The sequence below is a fragment of the Dendrobium catenatum genome, unplaced genomic scaffold (assembly GCF_001605985.2).
Source record: "Dendrobium catenatum unplaced genomic scaffold, ASM160598v2 fragScaff_scaffold_621, whole genome shotgun sequence".
Lineage (NCBI taxonomy): Eukaryota > Viridiplantae > Streptophyta > Magnoliopsida > Asparagales > Orchidaceae > Dendrobium > Dendrobium catenatum.
The window spans coordinates 5,715,571-5,737,082 of NW_021319083.1; the positions used below are offsets into that span (position 1 = coordinate 5,715,571).

Below are 21,512 nucleotides of genomic sequence, written 5' to 3' on the forward strand. Positions count from 1 at the left end.
CATTACTTTTATGACAATTATAATTATAGACTTGGGTTTCATTTGAGACAATTTTTTTACTATTTTCTAAAACAACTTTTTAGTATAAAAATTTCTGGTTCAAGAAATTTGTATTCTAAAAAAACTATTTTAAAAAGCCTTAGCATCTGTTTGGGACGGCTATAATATTTTATTAATTTGATTGTAGGGAAAACAATTTAGCTATTATGATTACAATAAGTAATTTTTCATTATAGAAAATTATGAAAAATAATAAGAATATAACAATAAAGTAATAGCCAACCAAAATTATAGTATTTGCTATCTAAAAAGTAAAACAACAAGAAAATTGTCCCACACAGGAGAAATTATTTTATGTGGACGCCGAACGTCATTCAGAGACCAACCAGAGTGCGCTACGTCAACCCCTTGCTCGGTACCCGGCTCGGTACTGTTGACACGCATTCTAGTTGGTCTCCGGATGGTAAACTGTGTTCAGCATCCGCACAGAATAATTTCTCCCCACATAAACCCTTAATATAGAAAAATAATAAGCAATTAATGCATATGCAACATATCATCTGATGTACAGGTTACACGAATGAAAGGAAAAAAAGAAAATTCATCATATGAAGGAATTAATTGTAGTGAGAACAATAATAATTTCATTGCTGGTATGTTAAGGTGCAGCCATTTTACTTTCATGAACTGCACAAATGAATATAAAATACACAAAATATATGGTAGGTCTAAGACTTACTCTCAGAACCATTGGTTTGGTAGACTCTTTCAAATATATTTTTTACCAGCACTAAGCTTTCATCAACGGACAAAAAAATATGTAAAAAAGCATCTGCTAATGCTATTTAAAACTAAAACATCAAGATAGTCGGCTAAGAAAAGTTTACTACAAAATAATTTAGTAAGAAGAGTCATTGGAGTTCAGAACTAATCAGTAAAAAACTCGTAATTCACGAAATAAGAAAAGGTTAACAAAGAGACTAGCTGAGTTCTCCATTTTCAAACATGGCCGGCCTGGCTTGAAAGCCAGAACAATAAAAAATATCAAACGGCATAAAGACCAAAGCAATCCAAAGTTTCCAGATTTGAAGGAATCTCTTATAAGAATGCAATTTCATTTCTTCCTTTCAATACAAACAAATCCCCCACATCAGAAAAAACCTTAAGAGAGCAGAAGTGATGAAAGCCATCCAAGCCTGCTATAAAAAAAAAAGATCATTATGATGCCAACTGTTTGAGAAGCTCAGATTTCTGGGTGAGGAGCCTGATAAGATGATTTCTTCTAATCAGAAAAATGGCGGAGTTGGAGGTTGTGGAGATCAAATTAAGAAGTTCAAGCAGGAGAAATCCATGAAGGAAGCAAATCCAGATGGTCTCAACAAAGCTCCCATACAATCCAGTCATCTGGGACTGAGCCAGACACAACAAAGGAAACAATCTCCATCCAAAGTTACAAATGAATTGCATAATTACAAGAAGCCCACAAGTAGATTTGACGTAAGTAAGAACAAGCTTCAGGTATCCACTGACTTCTTAACTTCATCTAGTAAGATGAGAACCATAAATAACTCAGAGAATTCAGTTTCTTCTTCTGATCACCCTGGGGGTAAAGCTGTTGCCAAGGACCAGGAAAGGAATTCAGGATTAAAGCCAGCGAGGTCATCAATGAAGAAGAATCCAGGGGTGGGTCTTCACTCAACGGTGAATTTAAGCAGGGCTACCTGCTCATCAACTATTAAAATTGACAGAAATCCAGAAAGTTTGGATCTTGATGAAACTGATGGCGTCTCAAGCCAGAAGCTTTGCTCATACAAATACTGTTCCTTACATGGTCAGAAGAAAAACGAAGCGTCTTTGCCACCACTGAAGTGTTTTTTGTCAGCAAGAAGGCAATCGGTCAAATTGCCAAATAGCACGAAGCAGAAAGAACAGTCATCAACAAGAAAAAATGGTCGCAAGGAGATCCATTCCAAACCACAGGAAGGAATCCTGCAACAGCAGAGTTTTGAAGACAGTAACCAATATCAGGCTGAAATTGTTGATATTGTCAATGGAATCAATGGGGTGATAATGGAGGACTCTTATGAAACAAATCAGTTGCAGGAATCCTACTCGGTTACTAGCTTTGAAGACTATGCAGATAACAACAGCGAGATTTCAATAGAAGAGCTGAAGGTTTGTGATGAACGGATTCAATATACTGAGGCTGAGAGGCAAGAAGAAGCTCGTTTAGAATCTGAAAAAGGAAAAACTGGCCATGTTAATTGGGAGGAAGCAGCAGAGCCATATCTTCAAAGCCAGAGCAATTCTTCTCAGTGCACAACCTTCAGTTATGACAATGAAGAAGAATCTGCAGAATCCGCAAATGGAAGCTTACAAACTGGGATTGAGGTACCCAATTCTCCTAAAGAATTACTGGAACAAGACATGAAAGCTAGTGTGGAAAACGTTGGAAGTTGTGAGCCTTCTAAACATGAAACAAATTATGAATCACAGCAGAGTATAAGAAGCAACAATGATAAAGATAGAAATATCATCTCTGATGGATTGACAAATGAAAAGGAGGAAATTAAGTATTCCGCGTCATTCATCTATGAAAATCCCTTAGCAGAATTGACGAATAGGCCTAAACCAACATACAGCACCACAAGAAAGATAACAGAAGAGAATCAGGAAAATGGAAGAGCATTCAATCCACGACCACTTCGATTACTTCCATTGAAACCAGAGCCAGAAGCAGAGGTGATCAACCTCAAGCATCAAACTGTGGATGAAAGAAAGACAGCTGAGGAGTGGATGATAGACTATGCTCTCCAAAAGACCCTCAGAAGAATGGCACCGGCCAGGAAGAGAAAGGTAGCGTTGCTTATCGCTGCTTTTGAATCTGTCATTCAACAAGAGCAGTGACTACTGCACCGTGATGATGATCCGGGAAATTCCATTTTTCTCTAGGTGGTAATGAATCGCATCTTTATTCATTCCATCAATGACATTTATTCTATGAATCTAACTACTTGATTGGCTAGATTAGGAGAAACCTCTTTCAGCCATTAATTTTTCACTTTGCTTCTTCTTTTTGTATCATGCAACAAGAATGTGCCCTCTATTACAAACTTGATTTAAGAATTAGTCTGTTGTTTGCAGTGTCAGTGGCAGCCAGGGATTAGTAGTGAGACTAGAATGTTACTCATAAATGTTGATTGAGAATAATTCTTAAATCGGTTCTCAACAAGATACTAATAGTTTTGATTGTGGTAATGCAAGTTTTTTCTTTCTTCTGAAGAGAAACTTGGGAACAAATGAATGGATTTTTTTGTAAATTTGGGTGAAGATGAGAACAATTCTCAAGAAATTTCTTATCCAGCTTTGAATAAGGGAATTTTATTTAATGTGTACAGAAGTCCATCATGGATTACTATGCCTCACTTTATTTGAAAATTAAGGTCATGCAATAGTTTGTCCAAGCATGTATGAGCTTCGAACATGGATGTTCCGTGAGACAAGAAGTAATGACAATAATTAAGAGATTTGATGAACTGAAGAAGACATAAACTAAAACAACAGTAACAATAATGTCAGGTGGTTGGTCAGCCATCAGATAAAGGAGCATCATCAACTTCTTTGCTAGTAATTCTTATAATATTGTGTTTTTGAAATATGCTAATACATCCTAAGACAAGAATAACAATAATGACAGGTGGTTGGTCAACCATCAAATAAAAGAGTATCATCAACTTCTTTGCTAGTAATTCTTATGAGATTTGGTTTTTGAAATATGCTAATCCATTAACCTTTGCTAAATATGCACCTCTATTATTTAAAATGGTCGATGAGGTTGTTGAAGTAGAAGAAGGTATAGTTTCCTAACTGTTAACAGATAATGCAAGTGTGTATAAGGCTAAGGAAGTACATGATGCACCTTCATTAGATTCTAAGTGCTGCTTAATGTCTCGATTCGATGTTTGAGAAGCTAGGATAACTACTATATGTGGGCTCCGAAAATTGGTGCTCTGGCCTCCCCTGTGCTTTCGAGAGAGTTTTAACGGATTAAGTTTCAATGCGTTTTTAAGAAGACATCTGGGTTTGTAGAGAAGACACCACCCAGAGATTTCGCCCTCATTTTGCGAGGACTTTATGATCTGAGCTATGGTTTCGAAAAAATAGTGCCAACTTCTATTTCAACATAAATATAATAGCTTTAATCTTAGCAATCATAGTTTATTTTTTAAATATGTAAATTTACCCAATTTCGATTCACAATAAAATAAAAAATCCTACTACTATCAAGAGCACAAGATGAAGGGGAGTCCTATTCAACAAAATCCATGATGTTATACCCTTCACACCAAAGCTCCCGAAGCAAAGATATCTTAGAACCATCATGAATTTTATAAGAAATATTATTTTTCATAAAAGCAACGGCTTTAGAAAAATTATTCCAAATCTTATAGCTCTTTGCAGTAGGACTATTCCAAAAGTTGCCAAATTTGTAGAATCACCATTTGCTCAGAAGACTATTAAAGTTTAAACTGCACCAGATAAGAGAAGAGAAAAATACATAGTGCATTATGAGAAGGTAACCCAAGGCCACCAAGATACTTTGGATTGCAGGTATTCTCCCAAGAAATAAGGTTTAATTTTTTAGCCTCTGAGTTATCATGATATAAGAACCTAAAACGTAGTCTAGATATTAATTTACAACATCTTTTAGGGAGAATTTTGCCCCTTATATAGTAAGAGATAGTTTTCGATGTTGAGAATTTCTAAAATTACACCATACCCGCAAAAGAGAGGGATTTTTCTTTACACCCATCAGGAAACCTAGATAGCTTACTCATTAGAGGACTAAAATCAAAGATAAGCAGCCTTTTGATAGAAATAGGGATTTCCTAGTAAGAGATGACTCTATCGCAATTACTGATATTAAGGGAATAAAAACTTGCTATTGGTGTCTAAAATTTTTAGAAGTAATGATGCTGCTCTTGGAAAGGTTAAAAGACAACCCATAAAATTCTTTGAATGCATTGAGAATCCTACTCAGACATTTAATATTATCAGAAGAACATTTCCCAAACACTAATAGGTTATTAACATAAATCAAGTGGGAAAGGTGAAAGTTGCCCATAGTGATAATAGAATAAGCTTAAGTAGCAATGGCAACATCAAAAGGATTGGAAAGGCCATCCATACAAATGCAAAAACAACAAGAGAGTAAATAAATGGAAGCCCTGTCTAAGCCCAGAAGAAAAGTTAAAAAAATCCCTCAAGGATTCCATTTAAGCAAATAGAAAAGTGAACATTATTTTATACAAGCTTTGACCCATCCAATGAATAATTAAGAAAACCCTTTCTAGATCATTCTCTACATTAGGAAATTTAGGGAAACAATATTGAAAAAGCTTTGAACATATGCAGCTTAACACAAAAGAAAGCTTCCTTATGGTTCCCTTTAATCTCAAAAAGAGCCTCTTTAGCCAAAAGAATGTTGTCAATGGAATTTAAAAGGTTTGTTCGAGGAATTTAAAAGGTTTTTATAATAGAGGGAGATGGCTTCAGCAATACTAGGCTGATCACTAAAAGTGCCAGCTATAGTAGAAATTTTCCTAATGCAATTGATTTTTCCTACCTTTGATTCTGCCATAAAGAAACTTTAGGTCATCCTCATCTTTTTCATGCCAATTAGTTTTGGCCCTCTAAGAGATCCAAGAACCCCAAGCAGAGTAAGCATTAGATAGATTTTCATTTAAGTGAAGGAGGGTTGAAAGGGTCACAGTTGAGAAGAGAATAACATTTGCATTGTTCACTTTACAGTCTAGAAATATAGGAAGAAATGGAGGTGGAAGATGACAAGTTAGAAGCTTTAATGGCTTTTTTGAGTTAATGGAGCTTTTCATAAATTCATGTAGTTAGGGAAGAGCTTCTCTATGTCCACAAAACATTTTAAAATACTTTGATAAATGGATTGACTACAAAAATTTATTAAAGACATAAATGTTTGCACTATGAATTCATTAATAAAATTTCTTTTAAAAATATTAAATGATATAATTTCATAGTAAAAATTTAAGTTCATCTTGTTAAAAAAAGGACCAAAAGTTTGAGAATATATTAAAAAACAAGTAAGAAAAATGACTGAAATTTAAAGAAATGGAGTGCTTAACAAACATATCGACATTTTTTGGAGGGATCTTCGTTGATATTTCAACATCACAACGTCGAAGTAAACTACTCATTTGAAGCAAAGTTGTGTGGAAAGATAAACTCTTTGAAAAAAAAATCGCTGGAACTCCGTCAAAGAATATTTACCCTTTGTTAAGAGATGGAATTAGGTAAGGAAGGGTAAGGAGGTGTGAGATTTTCCCTAGCCCATAGAGCATATTTATAGTTGAAAGGAGAAAAGATTTTTTTTTTTTTCAATTTTCAAAAAAAAAAGAGCCTCTTTTGCTAAATATATGGTAATTTTCTCTAGTTTCAACCATTTTTTATGTGTTTTGTTTGGGCTTAGTTGAATTTAGGTTGGATCACCTTTAGTTGTGTTGGATTTGTCTTATCAAGATGTTTAGTTCGACTATAATTTCCTGAAATCAGAAATGAAATATTCTTGTTTTAACAACCACACATAAAGGGACATAGGGAAGAAAGAGAGAGAGAGATTATGAGAAAAATGAATAAAAAGAACATGAGAAAAGATGTATTTTAAAGTTGGTTAAGAGGAATTGCTATATATTATGGGTATGGAGAAAATGGTACTAACCTACCTACTTTGATGTGTTGATATGGGACATGCCTATTATTAAAAATATATGACAAAAATATGCATTGAACACATAATCATAATATTATATTTCAAATTTTAAAAGAATTATATAATAATTATTCAAATTAAATAAATTCATTAAATAACAATTTTTGTTCAATTGCTGGTAAAATTAAAACTATATTTAAATTAATAAAAGATTTAAAATTTAATTGAAGAAGTACTCATCACATGAATTGTATTTTAAGCAACAGAGGTTTGGCGGAGGAGGTCGAAAGGATCGTAGTCGGCAAGCAACGGAGGTCAGGCAGAGGGCTAATGGTGATGGCTGGACTGAGGTTCGACAAAGATGGTCTGGCAGAGGTCAAACAATGGTGATCGAGCTGCAAGGGTTCGCCGGCAATGGTAAATAGATGGAGCAGCTTTAAGATTCTCTAAGCCTCAGAGTTCTCTTGAATCTCTTGCTCATAATCCAAGTCTTCTCCAAAAGTCTCTCTCTCGCGCCATGAAGAGGGGATCTATTTATAGATTTTGATAGTGGCCGCATGTCCCATAAATATGGAGAAGAGCATGGGTAAATTCTGAGTGTTCCATTGGATGGCTTATACGGCTTCCCTAGATCATGAAGCATTTGCCAAGCATTTAAGTGTCATAATGATGTCGGAATTAAGCAATCTTGGGCTTGTTGGATTTGTTTCGTCGAGCCGCTCAATTTAACTATAAGCATGTGATATTTGAATATTATTTGATTATCCAATTAATGGTTTGAAGTTTCTGAATATATTTTGATCGTTTGATTTACGCCAATTTGGGCTCGAATTGGACTGATTTTAGTGTCGTTGGGATCGTTTTGTCGAGTTGTTCAGTTTAATGACAAGTTTGCCGAAATTAGAGTTTGGATAACCCCAAATTTAATATTAAAAGTTTCTAACTTGACATGCCTCAAAATTCGTACTCAATCAAAATAATTTTTTGATGACATATCAATAATGTAGGATGTTTCTCATTGTCTAAAGTAAAATTTAATACATAATTATTGTAGATTGCGATGATTAAAACTTTACTTTAATATATCATTCATCTCTCATATAACTTAACGTATATGTAAAGCAAAATTAACCCTTTCTTATGAGAAAATAAGTCAATGTCTCTCTAAACTGGTTTTTTTATGTGGTTTTGAACATTGCGGAAGACATGACTACAGATGTAGTGTTCCATTTCTCTACGATATATTGAAAGAGAGATTGAAGATTGGCCAAAAACTCTAGCTGCCATAATGGCGGAGAGCAAAAACCTTTGAAGTAACTTATTGTCATTAAAAGAAATGATGCATATCAATTTGCTTAGAGTGTGCTTTTTTTTTTTTTTTTATCAAACAGCAATCTATTAATATCAAAAAAATAACAAGGTTACAACAAAAGAAAGCAGGGAAAGAAAAAAAGAGAAAAAATACAATAAAACGCGGGCTCAGTAAGTGGTTGAGGCTTCCAGCACCACAGAACTTCACAAGGACCGTCCAAAAGGTGGAGAAAGCGACCAACACGAACCAATCCGAAAGAGCCACAGCAATGGTTGCCACCAGCGAGGATCAATGATGCTTAGTGTGTGCTTTATGTGTGAAAATGTTTGTATTTTTGTATTAATATGCATATAAATTTGATATGGATGGCAGATATGATGCTGAAACTTGAATTTTGGCATTATTTTTAGTTTAAAAAATTTAAAAAAAGAAAGTTATTGGAGAATTCATTAATTCATTTGGAATAGCTTTCTCACTATTTTATAAAGTGGCTTTTTAGTAATTTATTTGACTTCTAATTATTCAATGGTAAATGATAATTTCCATACTCTATATATTGTATGTAGGGGTGTTAATATTTGACATCACACGAAAACCTGACTCGAATCCGACCCAAAAATTTCGGTTAGACCCGACCCGATTTCAAAATGGGTCGGGTTCGGGTTGACCCGTCAGGTTTCAGGGGTCAAACCAGAAACCCTTTTGAAAAGAGCTAACTACGTTGCCCGAGCATGCCCGCCTGCCTACTCGCGGCTGCCCGCGGTAGCCCGCACCTACCCGCGTTGAGCAAGAAGCTACCCGCGGCTGCCCACGCCTGTCAGCACCCGCTCGAGCCTGCCCAGTGGCACTCACTTCCGCGCCCGCCCTCCGTCATAGCCCTCGGGTCAACTGTGTCGGGTCGGGTCAACCCGGTAACACGACGAGTCAGGTCTGGGTATGGATTTTTGACCCGTTTATATAACCGGGTCAGGTTATGATCAACCCGTTTGAACGCGGGTCAGTTCTGGGTTTGACCTGAACCCGACCCAAAATCCGATTTTGACACCCCTAATTGTATGTGTTGAAGTTGCATATAATTAGCCTATGATCATGTGTAATTAATTCTTAAGTCACTATGTATGTAAAAGGAACATATGCTAGTGCTTGATTTTCTGCTAGGTTTTATGCTCAACACTATGTGCACTCTCATATGTTGCTTTCAAACATACATACGCACATAAGCTAGCTGGTAATCAGATCTTAACAAGAGTGGTAGATCCTAAAGTAAGAAGCATTCAACAAGCTTGATCGATCTCCTTGGTCTTCAATTCAATATATACTTCAAATTAAATTAAGTGTCACTTTATATACCATACCTTCAAATAATCAACTTGTGATGGAAAGCCATTTAATGTTCTATTTAAAACCCTTTGAATGCTGCTCCAAGAATCACATAAATATTGCAAACAAATTAGAAGCACTCTATGTCCTTTAGGTGTTGGCCAAACCTTCGAAGGCTTAAATTAATTGATATTGTATTTCCTCAACTTGAATATATAAAGCATTAATGAATGAATATTGAACTGCTTTACTAGAGTCCTAGCAATGATAATAATAACAATAATAATTGAAAAAGAAGGATGATAAAAGGGACATTATAAGCAGATCGTTCAAAAAGAAAAGAAGGGAGATTAAGCTTTTTAGATTAACTCTGATTCAAAATCATTAGTGTGTGGACGACCTTAAAATGAAGCAAGCAACTCATGCTTTTGGACACTTAATGATTAGGGATACTTACTGAATGAAAAGGTGTGGCATAATGAATTTAGATATAAACAATTAAATGGATATAGTAGAGGACATGCATGAGATATATACATATTTTAAAAAGATATAAGTATATATATTTGCTTGCTCATCAATTTATTGTTGGCCCTCCTGCCGCTTGTGGGAATGACTAGGTAACTCAACAGCGATCGGCTCTCTACCCAACAACTCTCTCTATAATACACTTACATTAGTATTCATAACTAAGTAAATTATTAAATTCTTTTGAAATTTCTTTCCAAATGTCGCTTGTTCTCAATGTGGAACTCATCCCCCGGTATGGAGAGAACTACCTATGCCACCAATATCAAAAGTTCGGTTCTATCTATTTTGGTCCCTCCATACACTCTCACCAATCCAGAGGGGTCTCTCGCCTGACTTCCTAATGTCTATAAACACATCTTGCATGCGAGTCAACCCGCACTTCACAAAATTCTTTCTAATTTTATCATTGTGCTCGGGCAACCAATAACAATCTTTATGCATACAAAAATATACGATATAGAATATTTTTTTAGTTTAATTAAAAAAGATATATAATATTTTTTAATAATAATTAATCTCAACCTAGCTCCCAGAAACACATGTTGCGCGCTTCTTTTGGGATTTTCTTTCAAAAGATATAAGGAGCGTCATAAATGCTTTGTATGATGTCCCATATTTTATGCGCCAGCTTCGACGGATGAAACATACACAAAATGTAATAGGTGAAAAAAACATTTATCAAATTAATAAGAATACATATTACGAATTCCCTAAGGCTAGAAAGTAAGAAATAATTGAATCCAATTAATGATTTTACTAGTACAGGGGAAATAAAAGCTTGTTCACCTTAGCCATTTGGCAGCTAATCTTGATCTGATGGTTGGAATTTGGCGCTTGTTCATCATAGCCATTTGGCAGTTCATATATGAATGTATGACAGACTACGTACCTAAATATATATTTTGCTTAAAGTGCGCTATTATGTTAAAGTCAGAAGCATTAACGCTTTATATTAAAAACCCAAGATAAATAACAAAAAGTTTGAAGCTTTTCCTCTTTTCTGTTTTTGCCTGATTATTTAAAGTTTTGTTGCACCTTTTAGCACATGTCTGTAACAAAAGCTTGTGCTTGTTAGCCTCAAGTTCAGCATACTAATAGCAAAGGGGCTAAATCTTCATCATTAATGTTAACGATTAGTCTTCCAAAGTAAATTAATTGAAGTGCTTATAACCTTTAAAACTAAGCAATTATATCTTAAAGCGGTTTACTTAATGTAATTATGTAAATAATTTTTTATATTTTTCTACCTGCAACCCGATCAGTATTGAAATAACCATCATTTCTCATGAGAGGAGATCCAAACAAATAAGAGAAGGAAGAGAACTCTCTTGCCATCAGACTCCTCTTCGACCACTATCGGACTTCCGCCCGGCCACTGAATAACTCCGGACTTCTACCCGACTGATGAATGACGCCAGACTTCTGCCTGACCGCTAACTAACGCCGGATTTCTGCCCGACCGTCAATTGAAGCCAATTTCAGCCCGACCACCAAACGTCGCCAAATTTTCAATTTCCGTTTGTGGCTGAATTTCAACCCGACGGTTGATTATTGTAATCTGATCGTCTTCAATTTCAGAAACGAGTTAGTTGTAATCTAATAAAACACTAGTTGAATCATTTCAACTGAGCGTGATCCTATGATTTTTCACTTTTCTAGGATTTTGCACGTAAAAATCCGATGCTCCTTTTTTCTTATGTTTATGTGCTGGATATCCATACAACACTGAGATAAAAATTTCTAACTCTATCACCACGTATATTCTACCCCCAACAATAATTAATTAGAGTTAAAAATATTTATGGCAGTTCAATTATATGTGCAAGTCTCCCTCTACAAATTCTCTTCTAAGACAAATAATATGCTAACGTAGAGAACTGAAACACCATATTAATTGATCTAACCATACAATCTTTATCCAATCAATTCACATCTCTTGCACGCTTTCCTACAATACCTTTAAAACAAAAAGAAGAGAATGAACATTCATTCTTTCTCAATTTGGATGCTATGGCAACTTTCTTTCTTTTCTTCTTCTCCATTTTCTTATCTTCCATGTCTCCTTCATTGTCTTCTTCTTCTTTTCCTCTCTTAATAGGCTCAGTCGATGAGTTCATGAACTATACGGCGATCTCAGACATGAGGGTTCTTAACAGGAGGATTTTGGCTGACTGTCTTGATCCGAATCCATATTTGTTTATCAATACGAGCACAGAAGGGCCATTGTATGATGAGACCTACGTTACAGTTACTGTGGGTGGAGTGTTGGTTCCTGATAAAGCTGATTGGATTGCCATGATCACGCCAGCAAATGCAAAGTATATTTTATTTTATTTTATTTTTATCATATTTTGAATTATTTTATTGAACATTTAAATTATGCTGGTTTATTTAAGTTGTTTCAATTTTTTTTTTTTTTAATTTTGAACTTTGTGCTACAGAATCTCTGATTGCCCTTTGAACAGTTTGCTTTATTTACAAACTGGAGATATTAGCAGTCTTCCTCTCCTTTGCCACTATCCTGTCAAGGTGAAGTATGTAAATAAATTACACTTAACGTTTTGTTTGGTTTCTTTTTTTTTTAAAGATTTACATATATATATCATATAATCTTTATATATTTATATATCTGTTATTTAAATTTTGATATTTATTTATATAATATTTTAATATATTAATCACATAAAAAATATATATATAAATATATTTTAACATAAAATAGTTAATATTTATAGTATTTTCTTATGCCGTTTAAAATTTTGAGCATTATATATCATTAATATTTTAAGGAGTTTAAATAGAATTATTATTATATATATATATATATATATATTTGTTACAAATAAATAAATACATTCTAGAAAACCAACAATTAATTAATTACACTAATAAGATTGCATGGTAGAGTTTTTGGTGTAATTATGTCACATCTTGCTCATCCCATTGCTTTTCTTGGAAGCAACTTGATGGAGAATATTTAGGGGATATTCTTCAATTAATAGCTGCAAGATAACAAAAAGAAGCTCACCTCTTATTTATTGGGAATTGACAAATCTCAATAGAAAGATTATATATAAAACCTAATTAAAGCCATCTTTTAAGAAGAGATTTTTTTTCTTAGCATAATTGATATTTTTTGTACAAATTAATATTTCTTTTCACTATTGTTTAATATTAGCATAATTATAGTATTATTATAGAATAAAAATAAGCAAAATAATAAATAAATACATAAAGAACTACAATAATTACCTGATGATCACTCTCTTACAATAGTGTACATGTTTGCATAAAATAATAATAATAATAATTAGCTTATCATATCACAATGTAGAGTTCATCCACCTTGAGTTCAATATCTGATCACTTTTGCCTTGGATATGTTCTGCATATGAAGAATTTACATCAACAATAATCTCAAATTAAAACAAGTTCAATAATTTTTAGAACTATTCTGACACAGTTTGTGATCAATGCACAGGCACAATATGTGAGCAGTGATCCTTCTTACTTAAACTGCAGCAAGAGGAAATGTGAAGTATATGAGAATAATGATTGTTTGGTGCACAGTTGCAGTGCATCAGTTACATTTCATGTTGTCAATTTCAGAACAGATTTAGAGTTTGTGTTCTTCACTGGAGGCTTTGATGCTCCTTGCATTCTGAAGAGATCAGATCCTTTAAGTTTTGCTAATCCCAAACAACCTTTGTATGGCCACCTCTCAAGCACTGACTCTACTGCAACATCGGTATTTCTTCCTTCTTTATTCTTTCTTTATTTATGTCGAGCTAGATATATAGGAAGATAATTTATATTTCTTATTGATTAAGCATTTATTAATTTATTTTAGTTGCTTTAGATGAGATTAACTTGGGTTAGTGGAGATGAGAACAAACAAGTAGTACAGTATGCAGAAGGGAGATCATCAACTTCTCAGGTGTCAACCTTCACACAAGATGATATGTGTAGTAAGTTGCCTTACAAAAAATTACTACACCAAAATTAGTTATATGCTATTTTTGCTCTCTATAACACACAGTTAACAATAATATATTCAAAGAAAATTCGCAAAATTGACTAATATTTTTTCTTTATATACATTTTCTTGCTATTTCTTAAAGCGATTTTTTTTTTAATAAAATTTAATTTTTTTATCAAAAAACTGCTTTAAAAAACCGTTCCAAATGAAGCCTAAATCTAAACTTCTAATATGTTTATAAACTTTAAAGTTCTCCATTTCTGTAAACCCTAGCTAGAGATTCATGATATTGAGAGCTTTAAATGACATGTTGTATTCATTGATCGTAGATCTAATTAGAGGTTGGTCATCGTCGGATAATCGTCGCTGTCCCTTGGCCAACCACCCAGGTTGGTCTTTTGCACCAACCTGGATACATTCATTGATTAGAGATTTAGGCTTCGTTTGGGACGGCTTTCTTACTATTTTTTAAAGCTGCATTCTAGTACAAAAAATTTATTTTTTACTAAAAAGCTACTCTAATAAGAAGTAAGAAAGTCATCCCAAATGAAATCATAATGTTCTCCATTTATTCACTCAGCTCTTGATTATATTTTAATAGGTGGTATATTGCCTAGCCCAGCAAAGGATTTTGGATGGCACGAACCTGGATATGTTCATACTGCTATAATGAGTGGGCTTCTACCAAAGCAGACCTACTCCTACAGATATGGAAGGTAAAAATTTATTTACTTGGCAATATCTCTTTGATTAAAAAAATTATGTCTGAATTAAATTACACATGACATGAACTACATTGAATTTTTTTTTTTTTTTTGCATGACATGAGGACAATAAAATATTCATTTGATTTCTTTATAATAAAAACATTCGGCATCAATTTTCTTTCTGCTTAATTTTCAGCATATTATAGTACTTAATTATAAACATTAGGCCATTTTATATATTAACTGTGAATTAAAAAGGTGAAAAATCTAACATACTTAGATCTCACAGTGATTCAGCTGGCTGGAGTGACCAAATTAAATTCAAGACACCACCAGCAACAGGGTCAGATGAACTGAAGTTTCTTGCATATGGTGATATGGGCAAAGCTCCACTTGATCCATCTAAGGAGCATTATATTCAGGTCAATTCACTAGATGTTTTTATATATTATCCAAGGCTTTGTTTTTTACGTCTTTCTTACTGTTTCTTAAAGTAGCTTTTTAGTACAAAAATTAAACTTTTTAAACAAAAAATCTACTTTAAAAAACAGGAAAAAAGCCGTCCCAAGCAAACCATAAATTTTCACATAGAAAAATATTTTTATTGAAAAAGTATTTGTATAAAGTTATATACAACACAGATAAGTGAAGTTATTTTTGTTTACTGATAACTAATTTTGTATTTTTTTTTTTTGAAAAAATGTTTTAAATGAAAATTAAAATAAATTTATGATGAATATGTGAACTTTGGTGTGCTTCTTTCTATAGCCTGGTTCCATATCTGTGGTGGAAGCTGTGACAAATGAGGTTGCATCTGGCAATGTGGATTCAATTTTTCATATTGGAGATATAAGCTATGCTACTGGTTTTTTGGTTGAATGGGATTTCTTCCTAAGTTTTATTGAACCTCTAGCATCCCATGTGGCTTACATGACAGCCATAGGCAACCATGAGAGGTTAGTACTTAATTAGTGATTTTCTTTTTAATTAATTTTTATATTTATATTTCAAAGCATAAATAGAATCTCATATATATAGTTTAAATTAAATATTATTATTTTTAGATTTTAATACAACTTATTGTGCTTTTTTTCTATACTTTTCATATATGATTATTTTTGGTGCCTCTCTTTCTTTTTCTTTTTTTCATGTAATAGATTGAATCAATGGCTCATAAGTTTTGTTTTAAATTTTGTATTTTTACAGAGCTTATGATTCATTAAGGACTATAATAAATTTTCTATTTGAATTAACGCGTAAGTCCCTATGTATTTTTTATCCAAAAAAAAAAATCCTATATATATTATTGAAAATTTTGGTTTTATAGACTCATAATTTCCAACATTTAAGAATTATGCATGCTATTTAATTTCTCAGGAAAAAAAGCGAAAAAGTTTATCTCAAAGAATAATTGCGCTAAAAGGGACAAGCCCAAGGACTTGCTAAGAGAAGCAAATGAAATTATAAGTTTGATATTTTCAAGAAATGAGCAATAATATGAGTAGGGTTCGAACGCATGACTCATAAATGAGTGCTGGGCCATAAACCACTAAGCCAATGCTGGATTCATCTATAATACAGTGTTAATTTTAGAAGCCAAAGCACCTTAAGTAATTAAGGTTTTGTTTGATACAGCTTCTTAAAGCAGCTTTTTAGTATTTTTGTACTAAAAAGCTATTTTAAGAAACAGTAATAAAGCCATTTCAAACGAAGCCTAAATCACCTAAACGTTTTTATAATTGAGTTTATTTTCCATTCAACCTCTAAAACTACTCATCATAGATATTCTAAAAATGTTCTTAATTATACTTAAATTGATGAGCAACTTTTTCTCACTTATTAAGAGATTATGAAGGGTCTGGCTCAGTCTATATCACTCCAGATTCTGGTGGTGAATGTGGAGTTGCATATGAGACATACTTTCCAATGCCTGCAATGGGAAAAGATAAGCCATGGTATTCTATTGAACAAGCAACTGTTCACTTCACAGTGATCTCTACTGAACATGAATGGAAAGTCAATTCTGAACAGGTAAATTTTCTTAAAAGAAATTTATTTGCATTATTTATTTATGATATACTCAAATTAATTAATAGTTCTGGAAACTATTTCTTGACAGTATAACTGGATCAACGAGGACTTGGCATCAATTGATAGAAGAAGAACACCTTGGTCAATCTTTTTGGGGTATATATGCTTCTCTACAAGCTTATGATTATTCCTTTCATTTTCATTTTTATAGTAATTTACTTTATCAATATATATGCATCTAAATTATATAAAACATCTGTGTTTTAAATTATCTTATTATGCTTTCTGTTGTTCTCTAATTTAATAGTAACAGATACCTGATATTATTCTTCTCTTTTCTGAAAAATTATAAGTCTAAATTCCTTAATGTTTTTTGAAGCAGCTTTTCAAAAAGTCGTTTTATAAAGTAATAATAAAGCTGTCCAAATAAGCTCAAAACTAATTTATTAAAATTTAACAAAGTGATGATTTTTATTTTAAAAATAAGTTTTTTTAATATATAGTTTTGAGATGTTTACATTTCCTTAACTTGAATGAATAGCTTACATTTGCAGGCATAGACCGATGTATTCTTCTTCTGAAAGCTCCATACTACCAAATGTGGATGATGGATTTGTTAAGTCAATCGAGCCACTTTTAATGAAAAATAAGGTACTTAATGTTATACGTGCTAATATGAGGGCCATATCGATCAAATTAACAACATTATAACTTCCTAATATTTGGCCTAAAAAATACAAATCTTATACGTTCTAACTTCATCTCTGTTTTATTTCTTGATAATCAGGTAGATTTGGTTTTCTTTGGCCATGTTCATAACTATGAGAGAACTTGTGCAGTATATCAGAAGACATGCGAAGGATTACCAACAAAGATTAATGGAATTGACACCTATAATAATAGCAATTACACTGCTCCAGTTCATGCTGTTATAGGAATGGGAGGCTTTACCTTGGATAAATTTTCTGATGATGTAAGCTCCTTTCTCTTCAATTATCCAAAAGTAAAACAATAGTTACAATACATTGCCTGTAAAACTATTAAGTTAATCTGTAATTTTATGTAAAAAAACTTAAATTAGAATGTTAGAAATTAAATTGAACATTCACTACATGAAACATGTTCATTATTGACGGAATTTCTAGCGAAAAATCTGCCTGAAATTCTGGAGGATTTTCCAATGGATTTCCGATGTAACATTTCAATGGTTTCCGATAGACTTCCCACGGATTTCCAGCATATTTTTTATAAAATATTTTAGGCAATCACAGTGCATGCCAATAAGAGTGGACAGGCCTTGGATGGGGTGTGGCAACTGGCGCAGGCGGGCCTGGAGTAATGGTAGGGCCGACTGCAGCCGGTTGGCGCGCCGTAATATTCTTCTTATTTTTGCAATAAATTTTTTTTTCTGGTGGCACATTTTTGCCGATAAAAATTTCCGCAGGATTTTTCCTCCGATTTTTATTTTTCTTATGCTACTCTTATAAGCAAAAAATTTTCAGTCGGAAATCCACCAGAAATCTATTTTTCCAACAAAAAATTATCGATTTCCGCTGGAAAAAATTCACCAAAAATCGAACTTTTTCCTATAGTGATTGTGTTAAGATATTTGACGATGTGCTTAATTAAAAATCATTAGATTTACTTTGAGATTAATGATATGTGTGAAGAATTTGTATCATACTAATTTTAAAACAACTTTAATGATTTTTAAGATATATATAATAAAGATTGGGGTATGTTTTTTTTTTTTTTTAATATTGAAAAAATCTAGAAAAGTTGTCTTAACTAATTTGCTTACAAAAGCTTTTATTTTTTTTATTTTAAATTTGAATGCAGGCTGCTGAATGGAGTATAGTTAGGATTTCTGAATTTGGTTACGTAAGAGTGCATGCAACATCACAGAAAATAACAGTTGAGGTTTGTATCACCTCTCATTCATTCATCTCTTGCATTATATCACTATTTTTTTTTTGAAATCATAGATCAATAGTCTTCTCTCAATTTCTTGATGGCAAGCATAAAATATCATCACTATCCATTTTTTCAATGACAACTACCTTAAACCGTCGCCATAAATAAGTTCTCAAATATTTAAAGTAAATGAATTTTGAAGAATTTCTTGGTGGCTCCGTCACATGCGCCACAAAATATGTTGCCAATTCCAAAGATCTTCCTCTCCCAAATTCTCATCATATAACTTGGGTTCCGATGGACTAAAATCTTGTGGCCGCCCTTTATGCCACATCACTGTCATGTTTCCTTTCGCACTTGCATCTTTTTTCTCTCTTGCTCTCTCATTATCTCTCTTCACTCTTACATTGTTCTCTTGCAAGAATAAACAAAAAGAAAACTCACATTAACTACCAAGGGACAGTCGTCATGAAAAATGAGAAAAAGAACTGTCAACCCATCTAGCAGCATCGTGATGCAAGATATTGAGCACTATGGTGCTAAACTATACAAACTATATATATAACGCCGCACCGCGGGTACACAGTATCATAGTGCTGTACATTTGCACGGAAAAAAATTTCGGATTCAAAGCACCTGATCCCAAGCAAGAGGGTTCAATAATCAATGCATGTGTTTTTCATGGGCTTATTCGAGAAGACAAAGTGAAGCTCTTGATTGGTTTCACCTCTGCTTTACCATCAAAGGACATTACTTAAACTATTCTCCAAACTCTTCATGTTGGTTTAAAGGATTGTATTAATCTTAATTGTGTTAATCTTTGGATTGAGACTGATTTTGAGAAATTGCTAGAGTTTACAGTTCATGACAATATGGTGAACCATAACATCTTTTATGTGCTCCAAAATACTAAAATCCAGCTTGGCAAATTTGACTATAAGCTATCTACTATTAATAAAGTTGTGAATGGTTGTGTTGCCTGCCTAGCGAATATTTCTGCATCTTCAAGCTATGATTTAAGTTCTTACACTCTGGCCAATATGCCTAAGTTACTAAAAGGTAATATTATTCTGAATGCAGTTGAATATCCCTATATCTGCTAGTTGTGATTAGATTTTTCCTTTTCTTTGTTGATCATCTTTATGTTAGTCTCGTTGAATTGATGTATCCTTTTTTTCTTTGGTTATGTTGTTGGTTGCTACTTTGGCCTTGTTTGGGCTCACGGTTTCTTTTTTTTGCTATACTTGTTTGCTGTTATATTGATTTATTATATGTTTTTATGTTTTGTTGGCTGCTTCTTTTTGTGCAATTTTTTTGTTAATTGTAGAGATCGTTGGTCATTCTTGATATATCATATATTCAATCTCAATTTTTTGGTGACGGTTTCTGGCCTCCCTAGTTTAGCTTCTTTCTTTAATCTCTTGTTTTTGAATTGCAATTAGTTGGGATCAAGTGTTCTTAGGTATTATTTTCTCTTTATCACTATAGCTCTTTTTTGAGCAATAACGAGCATTTGATCCCTTTTAAGCTCTTATATTTTTGTCCTTTAATTAATGTGTATGCCCCTTCGTAGGTTACCCACCCAAGATCTTGTATACAAACCTTTAGCTAGAATTTATACACTCTAATGTGTAGGTCCCTACTCGGTTATTTCCACTCAATTTTATAAATAATGTGTATGATTTATTGATGAATTTTCATATAATTGTTGGATTTTTTTTCTTTATTTTCTAAATCTAAAGCTGCTAAAAAATTTATTCTGTCAAAATAAAGTTAAAAATTAAGTCGGCGCCTACTAAAGTTTTTTTTTTTTTTGAAACCCATAGTGGATTTACATGTTAATATTAAAAAAAAGAGTTACATGTCCTAAAAGGGATCCAAAACTCGTTAAATGCTCCAAGAGCTACTTTTCACCTTGTTGACCCGGGCTTGTTGGCAACCTTGGTGGTTTGCCCTTTGCTGGGTGGTTGCCTGTGGGGGTTCTTGGCTGATGCCGTTATTAAGTGGTTGCCCCAAAGGATGGTCCGTGACTGACTGCGAGGTGATTGCAGTGGGCTGCCATTCCTAAGTCCACTCTTGGATCCTTCTCCTACAGCTTTGTGTGTCAGTTTTATTGAGTTTGTCTTCGTGTAGTGTTATATGATGTTTTGTCGACTAAGCTATTTATGGGCTTGTGTTGTACTCTTCTTATCCTTTGTGGAATAAATTTATTTTAAAAAAATAAAAGACTACAACAAAAAGAAGAGAAAACCTGCTAGCAGCAACGGATCCCTTTCTAATTACAATAGGAAAAGAAATGGAAATGGTATAAAATCATCCAACCTCCAAAAATTTAGCCAAAACTAGATTGGTCAATAAGCATGCATAGAATGATGAAACACCTGCAAAAACAGAAGACGAAAGAAGAAACATAAACCCTAAAGAAATTACTTGAAGAATAACATAATGAACATGCACTCTGAGAAACATAACCACTCTAAATTAATTTATTAATTAATTATTAAAAAATAAAAAATATAAAAAAAATATAAAAAATACCGTCCTCAAGCAAAGGAACTTTTATTTGGTCTGGTCACCTGACGTAGCTCTACGTTCGAACGCCAGTAAAATAGTGCCACGTGTTTTCACTATTTACCGCGCGGCCCGACAACCCCGACCTGGAACGGAGACGGGATTGCTATGTTCGCGTGTTGATAGGTATTGCTCGGTATTTGCTCGATATTGGTCGATTTTGCTTGGCAATAACGAGAAATATCATTATGTGAAGACCAATACCGAGCAATACCGAGTTTTTCTCGGTATTTCTCGGTATTGGTCTTCACATAGCGATATTTTTTATTATTTCCAAGGAATACCTAGCAATACCGAGTAATACCTAGAAATACCGAGCAATACCTAGAGCAATACCGAGCAATATGCGAACATAGCAATCACGGGTCAAGTCGTCGGACCGCGCGGTATTGAGTAAGACCA

General features: G+C 33.4%; 2 protein-coding genes across 2 annotated transcripts; both read left to right on the forward strand.

Moving 5' to 3' along the window:
• Positions 1-1,272: 1,272 nt before the first annotated feature.
• Positions 1,273-2,907, forward strand: LOC110092202 (calmodulin binding protein PICBP-like). Its single transcript, XM_020816642.2, has one exon. The coding sequence runs from the start codon at positions 1,273-1,275 to the stop codon at positions 2,905-2,907; it is 1,635 nt and encodes a 544-aa protein (XP_020672301.1).
• An 8,935-nt stretch (positions 2,908-11,842) lies between these two features.
• Positions 11,843-19,652, forward strand: LOC110092201 (probable inactive purple acid phosphatase 27). Its single transcript, XM_020816641.2, has 13 exons — positions 11,843-12,226; positions 12,350-12,437; positions 13,390-13,656; positions 13,768-13,876; positions 14,489-14,603; positions 14,884-15,016; positions 15,363-15,550; positions 16,439-16,625; positions 16,714-16,781; positions 17,180-17,276; positions 17,413-17,598; positions 18,465-18,545; positions 19,620-19,652. Exons 1-13 carry the CDS (start codon positions 11,919-11,921, stop codon positions 19,650-19,652), a joined length of 1,860 nt encoding a protein of 619 aa, XP_020672300.2. The 5' UTR covers positions 11,843-11,918.
• Positions 19,653-21,512: the final 1,860 nt, after the last annotated feature.